The following is a 13,948-nucleotide window of genomic DNA, read 5'->3' as shown; positions in this document are numbered from 1 at the left end:
GAGAGAGGGGACAACAGAGATATGAAAACAATTACCCGAAGGAAACCTGTATTCCACAAAGAATCAATACAGTACTCCTGGTTAGCTAGAGATTTGATACTGTTAAGTTTATTCATTCACTCACCCATTCATTCAATGAGAACACTGACTGAGCAACTATTATGTGCTAGGCACTGTTCTAGGAACTAGCTATCCAGATTTGAATAAGACAAACTAGGTCTCTGGTCTTAATGAACTCACTTTCTAGAAAAGAAAAACAGAAAACAAGACAATGTATTTTTATCCTTTAATCTGTGTAACAAGGCAACAAATAAATGAAGTTAGAATAAGTACTTGAGGAAAACCAGGGAATGACCAGAGAGTAAGTGATGAGAAGGAGCGTGTGCACTTTAAGCAACTTCACAATGAGTGACTAAGGAACACTTTTCTGAGGAGGTGACACTGGGGCTGAGGCCTCAATTGTATGTTCAATTATTAGTGAAGTTGGCAAATGAACAAAGCTGTCTAAAAGGCAGCGAAACAGCCAGTGAAAAGGTCCTAAATATACTAATAAGCTTTATGAGTCTGAGGAGGAAAGCAGTCACTTACGGCTAAAATGTAGCAAGCGAGCAGAAAACAAATGCATGGACTCAGTGGCTGGTAGGTCTCTCTCTTGTAGATGGGAGTATGAAGTCTAGGTTTTATTTTATGAGCAGTGGGAAGCCCCTAAGAATTTTAAGCAAGGGTGACATAACCTAATTTACTTCTTAAAAAAGACAGTCAGCAAACTATGGCCCCTGGGCAAACCCTCCCTTAGCCTATTTCTATAAATAAAGTAGTATTAAGGCACACCCATGACCTCGATCTACATATTATCTATGGCTGCTTTTGCAACACTGTCAGAAATGAGCATCTGCAACAGAAACCACATGGCCCACAAAGCCTATTTACTCTGGCCATTTAAAGAAAAGGTTTACTAACCCACAAGAAAGGAGGTATAAGAAAGCCTTCTTCAGGGATCAATGCAAAGAAATAGAGGAAAACAATAGAATGGGAAAGACAAGAGATCTCTTCAAGAAAATTAGAGATACCAAGGGAACATTTCATGCACAGATGGGCACAATAAAGGACAGAAATGGTATGGACTGAAGAGAAGCAGAAGACATTAAGAGTTGGCAAGAATACATAGAACTATACAAAAAAGATCTTCCCGACCCAGATAACCATGATGGTATGATCACTCACCTAGACCCAGACATCCTGGAGTGTGAAATCAAGGGGGCCTTAGGAAGCATCACTACGAACAAAGCTAGTGGAGATGATGGACTTCCAGTACAGATATTTCAAATCCTAAAAGATGATGCTGTAAAAGTGCTGCACTCAATATGCCAGCAAATTGGGAAAACTCAGCAGTGGCCACAGAACTGGAAAAGGTCAGTTTTCATTCCAATCCCAAAGAAAGGCAATGCCAAAGAATGTTCAAACTACTGCACATTTGCACTCATCTCACACACTAGTAATGTTCAAAATTCTCTAAGCCAGGCTTCAATAGTACATGAACCGTGAACTTCTAGATGTTCAAGCTGGATTTAAAAAAGGCAGAGGAACCAGAGATCAAACTGCCAACATTCACTGGATCATCGAAAAAGCAAGAGAGTTCCAGAAAAACCTCTAATTCTGCTTTATTGACTATGCCAAAGCCTTTGACTATGGATCACAACAACCTGTGGAAAATTCTGACAGAGATGGGAATACCAGACCACCTGACCTGCCTCTTAAGAAATCTGTATGCAGGTCAAGAATCAACTGGTAGAACTGGACATGGAACAACCGACTGGTTCCAAATCAGGAAAGGAGTACATCAAGGCTGTATATTGTCACCCTGCTTATTTAATTTAAATGCAGAGTACATCATGCGAAATGCTGGGCTGGATGAAGCACAAGCTGGAATCAAGATTGCCGGGAGAAATATCAATAACCTCAGATATGCAGATGACACCAGTCTTATGGCAGAAAGCAAAGAAGAACTAAAAAGCGTCTTGATGAAAGTGAAAGAGGAGAATGAAAAAGTTGGCTTAAAACTCAACATTCAGAAAACTAAAATCATGGCATCCAGTCCAATCACTTCATGGCAAATAGATGGGGAAACAATGGAGACAGTGACAGACTTTATTTTCTTAGGCTCCAATATCACTGCAGATGGTGACTGCAACCATGAAGTTAAAAGATGCTTGCTCCTTGGAAGAAAAGCTATGACCAACCTAGACAGCACATTAAAACACAGAGACATTACTCTGCCAACAAAGGTCCGTCTAGTCAAAGCTATGGTTTTTCTAGTAGTCATGTATGGATGTGAGAGTTGGACTATGGAGAAAGCTGAGTGCTGAAGAATTGATGCTTTTGAACTGTGATATTGGAGAGGACTCTTGAGAGTCCCTTGGACTGCAAGGAGATCAAAGCAGTCCATCCTAAAAGAAATCAGTCCTGAATATTCCTTGGAAGTACTGATGCTAAAGCTGAAAATCCAATACTCTGGCCACCTGATGCGAAGAACTGACTCATTGGAAAAGACCCTGATGTTGGGAAAGACTGATGGCAGAAGGAGAAGGGTATGACAGATGATGAGATGGTTGGACTGCATCACTAACTCAATGGACATGAATTTGAGTAAGCTCCGGGAATTGGTGATGGACGGGGAAGCCTGACATGCTGCAGTCCATGGGGTCGCAGAGTTGGACACAACTGAGCGACTGAACTGAACTTACTGACCCACATTTTAAAAAAGCCTCCTCTGACTGCTGTGGAAATCAGACTATACAAAAGTGAGAGCAGAAGTGGGGAGACCAAGATAGATGAATATGGATTGTATTCTGGAGTAAAGCTACCCTAATTGATGGAGTGAATTTGTACATGAATGGGTCAGTGCCTGTACGTTCAGTGTGATGTTAGCTCTACAGATATGGCTATTTAGATCTACATCTGCCATGTTCCAGAGGTAGCAACAAATGCTTCAGGGTTTTATAAACCATGTTAACACTGGACTTTATCCTAAGAGCATGGGGAGGCACAAGAGAATTTTAAAGAGGGGAGTAAACTGAGTAGATTGTAACATATTCTAGAAGAGTTTGGAATGGTTCACACACCATCTCTCCAAAGCCTGTCAAAGCTTCTAGGAATCTCAGAACTGCCTTTATCTCTCATGAAGTTGCCTAAACTAAAAGCTGTTAGTAGAGCATTCATGAGAAAATTTTGGGTGTTTTTTTTAAAATACAGAAGCTCAAATCCTATTCAGATAAAATGAATTAGGATCTTTAGTGCGTAGGAACCAGGTATTTGTAGTTTTGAAAAGGAGATTTAAAGCGCACATCATTGTACTTGGAATACAGGACAATGAAGAAAAGGAGAGGAAAGGAGTAGCTGACTCATCAAATAACTAGATATCTTAAGAATAAAAGCAGCAGAAATATCAACTCTTGGTTATCTTTTCCTATCAAGGATTTTACTTAAGAGAAACAAGAGGGTGAGTTAGGTTGACTAAGCCAACTACAAAGTGTCTCCCTTTGATTGCTGGCAAAAAAACCCAAAAACAATAGAATAAAGAAAACCTTTATATTATAAGCAGCTAATTCTAAAATCAAAGAAGGAGAGTAGTAACTGAGTTAACAAACCACTGATACATCAGCACGCATTTAAAATAGATTCTTGCACAAATGAAAGGAGAAACAGTGTCCTATAGGCAAACTCAGAAAGAGCCATTCACCAGATGAACTCTATATGAAAATTTAGTTATCATAATCAGCAAATTTAGTTATCATAATCAGCACATGTTTTTCCTCTTCTATAAAACAGTGCCTCCTCAAATCTGAAGTCAAGTGAATTTTAAGAGTACTGCTTCTTATTGAAGAAAACAGATCAAAAGATGTCACAGTGAATAACATGGGGGCAAAAGAAGTACCACGATAATATGCTGTTGGATTGCAAACATTTTCTGTTTTCATTTTAGGTTTATTTTTTGTTTTGCTTTAACCATTTGAAATTTTTATTCTTTCCTTGTAATAGTTGATATTGACAATTTGAGGGTTTTCTTTCCAGCTCCTTTAATTACAGACATAAGGAGCGTCTTTAAATTTGTAGATGTACCACAGTCTCTTCCAGGACTTAAGACAAATGCTATATACTCTTTTTTTCTGCCAGGAATACTTATGTCTCCCTTCCCCACTCTCTGAGGAAATGATATGCAGTCTGCCGTTTATATAGACCTGAGGGTCTGTAACAGAAAGGTGAAAGTGAAAGTCACTCAGTCGTGTCTGACTCTTTGTGACCCCATGGACCCCACCAGGCTCTTCTGTCCATGGAATTAAGGCCAGACTATTAGAGCGGGTAGCCATTCCCTTCTCCAGAGGATCTTCCCAACCCAGGGATCGAACCCAGGACAGAAGTTATCCTAACAAAGAGTGAGGGTGGGAGGGGACAGCATGACTGTAAAGATTCTGAGGCAGGAAAGAGTTTGAGGTACCCGCAGATTTAGAGAGGGCCAGAGAGGATGGAGAAGAAACTGGCAACCCACTCCAGTGTTCCTGCCTGGAGAATCCCAGGGACGGGGGAGCCTGGTGGGCTGCCATCTATGGGGCTGCACAGAGTTGGGCACGACTGAAGCAACTTAGCAGCGGCAGCACAGAGAATGGAGAGGACAGAGAAGGAAAGAATGGACTAGAAAAACAGTTTGAAATCAGCTCATCCAGAGGACTGCATGTCTTATTCATGACTTGAATATGTTCCTGCAACTGAAATTTGTAGGTAAAAGGAGAGTAAATGCTTGGAAGCCAGTTTCAAATTCAGGCTTTACCATTTATCAGTTGTGTGACCTGCAGTGAGTTATTAAAAATACTCTACTATGTAGAGGGCTGGAGCTAACTGAGGATAGATTTGTGAAATGATTGGTATGCTGCCTGATTCATTAAAGGTACTGTATACATGGTTGGTGTTATTAAACAGTACTCAACATATAAAGAAATTTGTGTTATCAGTGAAGTGATAAACATTTTGTTTATAATGGATATTGGATACTTTCTATTGTTATGAACACAGGTTATTCTATTCCTTCTTGAAAATTAGTTATAATATAATGTAATTAATTGTAATGTGAAGTTTTGTATCTGAAGCACTGAACCCCATGGTTTATCTTCTAAAACAAACACACAAAAATTAGAAAAATACATTGAGCTATTGTTTCAAATCTTTGTAGTAATACATTTATTTTTGTCTGGGCTGTGATTGATTTTGGCCAAATGTATCATTAAAAGTTACTTACTCACATAAACCTTAACACATCTTAAGGTTTATGATATGATATTCCACTCTGAGAAGAAAACCATAGCTGATAAAAGATTTGAAGTGATGTCATCTTTTCATTAGGACAGTTCAATAAAGTTGGCTCATGGGGATACAAATTACTGTACTAAGATCAAGAATTCATACCACTCAGTTCAAAAGTTAAGCCGCCTTCTATGTAGTCTGAGAGGACCTAATGTCAGCAAGAAATACACTTCTTGTGTTTAAAAAAAAAGTTAAAAAGTTAAGGCCAAAAAAAGTTGGCCTTGATCTTGTAATTTAAGGAGATTAATAAAATCTCTGAATTTTTTGGCCGCACCATGCAGCATGTGGGATCTTAAGTTTCCCAACCAGGTATGGAACCCCTGCCCCCTGCAGTGGAAGTGCAAGTGCTAGCTACTGGACTGTCAGGAAAATCCCCTTTTCCCCTTAAATATAAATCCCTTTAACGTCAATCTTAAATAATGTTTTTTCAAATATAATAATGATTTTAAGGCATACTGCCAGTTCTTACCAGCTCGAATATGGTTCAGTGAAGCCAACATCCTCAACATGAAAGAGGCTGGAACTGTAATGGTATTTCTAGTCTCTTCCAGCATGAGTTCATTTCGAGTTATAACCTATGAGACAAGTTAAATAACCATGTCAAAGATCATAGAGTAACTGTATGTTTTCCTTAGATACTAGGAGAACTGTAAAGAATTAACAGGAATTACTTCATTCTTCACATATATCTATATGAGTCTATATTACCATCTTAAGGCTGCTGCTGCTAAGTTGCTTCAGTCGTGTCTGACTCTTTGCGACCCCATAGATGGCAGCCCACCAGGCTTCCCCATCCCTGGGATTCTCCAGGCAAGAACACTGGAGCGGGTTGCCATTTCCTTCTCCAATGCGTGAAAGTGAAGTCGCTCAGTCGCGTCCGACTCCCAGCGACCCCATGGACTGCAGCCTACCAGACTCGTCCATCCATGGGATTTTCCAGGCAAGAGTACTGGAGTGGGGTGCCATTGCCCTCTTAAGGCCACCCAATGCCAAATAATTACTTTAGCTTGTAATCAACAGAGTAAGATCAGAGAACACTACTCTTTAACTGGAAGAAAGACAAAGGTCAAACCCTGAGGCTACCTGAAACACATAAGAATTCAATTTACTTTTACTTATAATTTGTTTATAAAAGCAGAGCAGTCTACTTTGTGTCCGCTTATTATTTTTTTCCCTCTAGTGGAACTGATATTTCTAGTGACAGCACTGTTAGATTATTATCCCTGGGTCATTTGTGCCCCTCAAGGAAAATGTTACGTTAACTTCAAAGTTAACTTCAAAAATAAACCTCTGGATGAGAGTTACCAATGAACTGTGTCTTAAGTATGAAGAATAGGACTAAAGAACATCCATGAACATCTATGGATTTAATGTATAATTATAGACAAAGGAAAAAAGAGGAAACCAAAGGGAATGGCAAAGGAAAAACAGAAAGAAAGGAAGGAAAGCAGTAAAGGAAGAAAAGACACTAACCTGATCAGCAGTCCCCCAACGACATTACATTGTCAACTCATGAGGGTGCCCACAGGGCCCTGTACAGCCCGGCCTCATGAGGCCCGCTGAGCTGCTTTCTTATGTGTCCTCAGCACGCAGATGGCTCACCCACCTTACAGCAACTTGAAACATGCTGATCCTTCTCTCTCAAATGTTCCTTTGGTCCTGGTCTACCTGGTAAACTCAGTCCAATTCTGATTTCCTCTGTGAAGACCTTCCCATCCCATTTACTCCAACTGAAAATTCCTTTCTACGAGTTTCCAGAACACTACGTGTACATTTCTGACACTGACCACACTGTACTCTGGTTGTTCATATGTCTGTTTTTTCCCACTAGTCTTTGGGTTCTGAAGGAAAGGGTTTATCTTTTAAAATCCAGGATTCTACCTGATATAGGGGCTTCCTATGTGGCACCTGCTTGCCGATAAAGGAGACAAAAGAGACTTGGGTTCGATAGCTGCGTTGGGAAGACCCCCTAGAATAGGAAATAGCAACCCACTCCAGTATTCTTGCTTGGAAAATTCCATGGACAAAGGGGCCTTAAGTGTTTAATATAGGTCTATTGACATAATGAGTAAAAATATATGTGGGAATCTCACTATGAACCGTCAACCGTGGCGTAGAGAACGAGTTTTTCAATTTACTAATATTTTTAGCAATGCACCCCTTATGGGCTGTTGTTGTTCAGTTATCAAATCCTGTCCAACTTTTTGCAACCCATGAACTACAGCATGCCAGGCTCCTTCACTATCTCTGAGAGTTTGTTCAAATGCCTGTCCATTGAGTTGGTGATGATATCCATCTCATACTCTGCCTCCTCCTCCTCCTCCTACCTTCATTTTTCCCCAGCATCAGGGTCTTCTCCAATGAGTCAGCTCTTCACCTCAAGTGGCCAAAGTACTGGAGTTTCAGCTTCAATATCAGTCCTTCCAGTGAATAGTCAGGACTGATATCCTTAAGGGTTGACTGGTTTGATTTCCTTGCAGTCCAAGGGACTCTCAAGAGTATTCTCTAACACCACAGTTGAAAAGCGTTACTTCTTTGGTGCTCAGCCTTCTTTATGGTTCAACACTCATATCAGTACATGACAACCGGAAAAACCATAGCTCGGATTATACAGACCTTTGCCAGCAAAGTGATGTCTCTACTTTTTAATACACTGTCTAGGTTTGTTACTGCTTTCTTTCCAAGGAGCAAGCACCTTGTAATTTTATGGCTGCAGTCACTGTCCACAGTGATTTTGGAGCCAAAGGAAATAAAATTTGTCACTGCTTCCACTTTTCTCCATCAAGCTGCCATGAAATGATGGGACTGGACGCCATGATGTTTTTTGAATGCTGAGTTTTAAGCCAGCTTTTTCATTCTCCTCTTTTATCCTCATCAACAGGCTCTTTAGTTCCTCTTTCAGTTCAGTTCAGTCACTCAGTCATTTCTGATTCTTTGCAACCCCATGGACTGCAACATGCCAGGCTTATTCAAACTCATGTCCAAGGAGTCGGTGATGCCATCCAATCTTTTCATCCTCTGTCATCCCTTCTCCTCCCGCATTCAATCTTTCCAAGCATCAGGGTCTTTTCCAATGAGTCAGTTCTTCACATCAGGTGGCCAAAGTATTGGAGTTTCAGCCTCAGCATCAGTACTTCCAATGAACATTCAGGACTGATTTCCTTTAGGATTGACTGGTTGGATCTCCTTGCAGTCCAAGGGACTCTCAAGAGTCTTTTCCAACATCACAGTTCAAAAGCATCAATTCTTCAAAGCTCAGCTTTCTTTATAGTCCAACTCTCACATCCATACATGACTACTAGAAAAACCATAGCTTTGACCAGACGGACCTTTGTAGGCAGAGTAATGTCTCTGCGTTTTAATGTGGTGTCTAGGTTGGTCATAGCTTATCTTCCAAGGAGCAAGCATCTTTTAATTTCATGGTTGCAGTGACCATCTGCAGTGATTTCTGAGCCCAAGAAAATAAAGTCTGTCACTGATCCATTATTTGCCCATCTATTTGCCATGAAGTGATGGGACTGGATGCCATGATCTTAGTTTTCTGAATGTTGAGCTTTAAGCCTGCTTTTTCATTCTCCTCTTTCACTTTCATCAAGAGGCTCTTTAGTTCTTCTTTGCTTTCTGCCATAAGACTGGTGTCACCTGCATATCTGAGGTTATTGATATTTCTCCCGGCAATCTTGATTCCAGCTTGTGTTTCATCCAGCCCGGCATTTCACATGATGCACTCTGCATATAAGTTAAATAAGCAGGGTGACAATATACATCCTTGACAAACTCCTTTCCTGATCTGGAACCAGTAGGTTGTTCCATGTCCAGTTCTACCTGTTGTTTCTTGATCTGCATACAGATTTCTCAGGAGGCATGTCAGGTGGTTTGGTATTCCCATCTCTGTAAGAATTTTCCACAGTTTGTTGTGATACATAACAGATTTGTGCCTGGAGAATTCCATGGACATAGAAGCATGACAGACTATACAGTCCATGGAGGAGGGGACACAACTGAGCAACTAACACTTTCACTTTACCTAATGGAGGAAAGTTTACTTTCCTCCATAAGAGTGGTGTCACCTGCCTATCTGAGGTTATTTCTCCTGGCATTCTTAATTCCAGTTTGTGAGTCATCCAGCCCAGCTTTTTGCATGAGGAACTCTGAATGTAAGTTAAATAAACAAGGTGAGATCTCTAGTCTTTCCCATTCTATTGTTTTCCTCTATTTCTCTGCACTAATCACAGAGGAAGGCTTTCTTTCCTTTTCTCCTTTGCCTTTAGCTTCTCTTCTTTTTTCAGCTATTTGTAAGACCTCCTCAGACAATCATTTTGCCTTTTTGCATTTCCTTTTCTTGGGGATGGTCTTGATCACCGCCACCTGTACAATGCCATGAATTTCTGTAAATCATTCACCACGCACTCTATCAGATCTAATCCCTTGAATCTACTTCTCGCTTTCACTACATATTCGTAAGGGATTTGATTTAGGTCATACCTGAATGGTCTGGTGGTTTTCCCTACTTTCTTCAATATGAGTCTGAATTTGGCAATAAGGAGTTCGTGATCTGAGCCACAGTCAGCTCCCGGTCCTGTTTTTGCTGACTGCATAGAGCTTCTCCATCTTTGGCTGCAAAGAATATAATCAGTCTGATTTCAGAATTGACCATCTGGTGATGTTTATGTGTAGAATTGTCTCTTGTGTTGTTGGAAGAGGGTGTTTGCTATGATCAGTGCATTCTCTTGGCAAATCTCTGTTTTCAGAAGCCTTTGCCCTGCTTCATTCTGTACTCCAAGGCCAAATCTGCCTGTTACTCCAGGTATCTGTTGACTTCCTACTTTTGCATTCCAGTCCCCTATAATGAAAAGGACACTTTGGGGTGTTAGTTGTGGAAGGTCATGTAGGTCTTTACAGAACCATTCAACTTCAGCTTCTTCAGCATTACTGGTTGCAGCATAGACTTGGATTACTGTGATATTGAATGGTTTGCCTTGGAAACGAACAGAGATCATTCTGTTGTTTTTGAGATTGCATCCAAATACTGCATTTCAGACTCTTTTGTTGACTATGATGGCTACTCCATTTCTTCTAAGGGATTCCTGCCCACAGTAGTAGATATAATGGTCATCTGAGTTATATTCACCCATTCCAGTCCATTTTAGTTCACTGATTCCTAGAATGTCAATGTTCACTCTTGTCATCTCCTGCCTGACCACTTCCAATTTGTCTTGATTCATGGGCCCAGAATTGAGCCACAGTGGGTGGGGGCTGTCCTTTTGTGATCAGTAAGCTTTGAGGAGCAGGCATCAATCGGCAGAGTGGAGAAAGTGGGGACAGGGTGGGTAGGGGGCAGCTGGTACTGCCATATATCTGAAGCTGGAGCCCACAGCATCACCCCCTCTTCTCTCTCGGTGGGAAGAAGCGGTGAGGCAAAGAAACTCCAATTAGCTCTTTCCAGGCTGCAGTCCATGGGGTTGCTAGGAGTCGGATACGACTGAGTGACTTCACTTTCACTTTTCACTTTCATGCATTGGAGAAGGAAATGAACCCACTCCAGTATTCTTGCCTGGAGAATCCCAGGCATGGGGGAGCCTGGTGGGCTGCCGTCTATGGGGTCGCACAGAGTCGGACATGACTGAAGGGACTTAGCAGCAGCAGTAGCAGCATGGGCCCAACATTCCAGATTCCTACGCAATGCTGCTCTTTACAGCATAGGACTTTACTTCCATAACTAGTCACATCCACAACTGGGTGTTGTTTTTGCTTTGGCTCCGTCTCTTCATTCTTTCTGTAGTTATTTCTCCACTGATCTCCAGTAGCATATTGGGCACTTACTGACCTGGGGAGTTCATCTTTCAGTGTCCTATCTTTTTGCCTTTTCATACTGTTTATGGGGTTCTCAAGGCAAGAAAACTGAAGTGGTTTGCCATTCCCTTCTCCAGTGTTACTTCCTCTTTACTTTCGTCCATTAGAGGGGTAACACCTGCTGTTATTTCTCCTGGCAATCTTGATTCCAGCTTGTGCTTCATCCTGCCCAGCATTTTACATGATGAACTCTGCATATAATATAAGTTAAATAAGCAAGCCTTGATGTATTCCTTTCCCGATTTTGAACCCATCAGTTGTTCCATGTCTGGTCCTAACTATTGCTTCTTGACCCGCATGTTGATTTCTCAGGAGACAGGTACTAAGTGAGTGTTAGTTGCTCAGTTGTGTCCATCACTTTTGTGAACCCTTCGACTATAGCCTACCATGATCCTCTGTCCATGGAATTCTCCAAGCAAGAATACTGGAGTGGGCTGCCACTCCCTTCTCAGGGTATCTTCCCAACCCAGGTTATCAAACCTGGGTCTCCTGCACTGCAAGTGGATCCTTTACTATTGAACCATCAGGAAAGCCCAGAGGCAGGTAAGGTGGTCCATCTCTTTGAGAATTTTCCACTACTTGTTGTGATTCATAACAACCTACAGTTTAGCACAGTTAATGAAGCAGAAGTAAATGTTTTCTTGGAATTCCCTTGATTTTTCTGGGATTCAACAAATGTTGGCAGTTTGATCTCTAATTTCTCTGCCTTTTCTAAATCCAGCTTGTACATCTGGAAGTTCTTGGTTCACATACTGCTGAACCCTAGCTAGAAGGATTTTGAGCATAACCTTACTAGCATGTGAAATGAGTGCAATTGTGAGGTAGTTTGAACATTTTTTCACATTGCCTTTCTCTGAGATTAGAATGAAGATTGATCTTTTCCAGTCCTGTGGCCACTGCTAAATTTTCCAAATTTGCTTACATACTGAGTGCAGCACTTTAACACCATTATCCTATTTTAGGATTTTAAATAGCTGAGTTGGAATTCCATCACCTCCACTAGCTTTGTTTGTAGTGATGCTTTCTAAGGCCCACTTAACTTCACACTCCAGGATGTCTGGGGCTCTAGGTGAGTGACCACATCATTGTTGTTATCTGGGTCATTAAGACCTTTTTGTATAGTTCTTCTGTGTATCCCTGCCACCTCTTCTTAGTATCTTCTGCTTCTGTTAGGTCCTTACAGTTTCTGTTCTTTATTGTGCCCATCCTTACATGAAATGTTCCCATGTTATCTCCTATTTTCTTGAAGAGTTCTCTAGTCTGTCCCATTCTATTGTTTTCCTCTATATCTTTGCATTGTTCATTTAAGAAGGCCTTCTTATCTCTCCTTGCTATTCTCTAGAACTCTGCATTCAGTTGGGTATATCTTTCCCTTTCTCCCTGGCCCTTCACTTCTGTTTTCTCAGCTATTTGTAAAGCCTCCTCAGGCAACCACTTTGCCTTCTTGAATTTCTTTTTCTTGGGGATGGTTTTGGTCACTGCTTCTCGTATGTTACAAACCTCTGTCCATAGTTCTTTACGCACACTCTACCAGATCTAATCTCTTGAATCTATTCATCATCTCCACTGTATAATAAAAAGGGATTCGATTAAGGTCATACCTGAAAGGCCTAGTTATTTTCCCTACTTTCTTCAACTTAAGCCTGAATTTTGCAATAAGGAGCTCATGATCTGAGCCACAGTCAGCTCCAGGTCTTATTTTTGCTGACTGTCAAGAGCTTCTCCATTTTCAGCTGCAAAAAAATATCAATCTGATTTTACTATAGACCACCTGGTGATGTTCACATGTAGAATGTTCTCTTGTGTTGTTGGAAAAAGGTGTCTTTGTGACCAGCGTGTTCTCTTGACAAAACTCTATTAGGCTTTGCCCTATTTCATTTTGTATTCCAAGGCAAAACTTGCATGTTACTCCAGGTATCTTCCTACTTTTGCAATTGAATCCCCTATGATGAAAAGGACATCTTTTTTTGGTGTTAGTTCTAGAAGGTCTTGTAGGTCTTCACAGAACCATTCAACTTCAGCTTCTTTGGCATTAATGGTTAGGGTACAGACTTGGATTACTGTGATATAGAATGGTTTGCCTTGGAGACAAACCAAGATCATTCTGTCGTTGTTGAGATTGTACCCATGTACTGCATGTCAGACTCTTGTTGACTATGATGGCTACTCCATTTCTTATAAGGGATTCTTGCCCACAGTAGTAGAATCAAAGGTCATCTGAATTAAATTCACCCATTCCTGTCCATTTTAATTCACTGATTCCTAAGATGTTGATTTTTATTCTTGTCTCTCCTGCTTGACCAAGTCCAATTTACCTTGATTCATGGACCTAACATTCCTATGCAATACTGTTCTTTACAACATTGGACTTTATTGTCACCACCAGATACATCCACAACTGAGTGACATTTCTTCTTTGGCTCGGCCACTTCATTCTTTCTGGAGCTATTAGTAATTGCCCTCTGCTCTTCCCCTGTAGCATCTTCTGATATGGGGGCCCATCTTCCAGTATCATATCCTTTTGCTTTTTCATCCTGTTCAAGATTCTTGCAACAAGAGCAGTGGAGTGCTTTGCCATTTCCTCCTCCAGTGGACCACGTTTTGTCAGAACTCTTTTTCTCTCTCGGGTGGCTGTCACAGCATGTGGCTCATAGCTTTATTGAGTTATGGAAGCCCCTTTGCCATGACAAGGCTGAGGTCCACGAAGGGGTAAGAGGTAGCAGTATCAACCTTAGTTGCA

The 13,948-nt window shown here is 41.1% G+C and overlaps 2 protein-coding genes across 49 annotated transcripts in view; one reads left to right on the top strand and one right to left on the bottom strand.

Moving 5' to 3' along the window:
• Positions 1–13,948, bottom strand: part of DCAF6 (DDB1 and CUL4 associated factor 6) — a 181,743-nt gene that overhangs the window by 4,984 nt on the left and 162,811 nt on the right. For all 46 annotated transcript variants that reach the window (XR_015161364.1, XR_015161362.1, XR_015161365.1 and 43 more), the window contains one exon: positions 5,825–5,930. Coding sequence is in view for 34 of the 46 variants with exons in the window: in XM_086393973.1 (XP_086250099.1) it covers positions 5,825–5,930 (106 nt within the window). In the remaining 12 variants the exon portion in view is untranslated. The remainder of the gene's footprint in view (positions 1–5,824; positions 5,931–13,948) is intronic.
• Positions 1–13,948, top strand: part of GPR161 (G protein-coupled receptor 161) — a 100,765-nt gene that overhangs the window by 69,513 nt on the left and 17,304 nt on the right. The window lies entirely within an intron of this gene.

The sequence above is a fragment of the Bos grunniens genome, chromosome 3 (assembly GCF_055505025.1).
Source record: "Bos grunniens cultivar Pamir isolate PY7600 chromosome 3, Bosgru_T2T1.0, whole genome shotgun sequence".
Lineage (NCBI taxonomy): Eukaryota > Metazoa > Chordata > Mammalia > Artiodactyla > Bovidae > Bos > Bos grunniens.
This window is presented reverse-complemented; position numbering and strand designations above follow the sequence as displayed.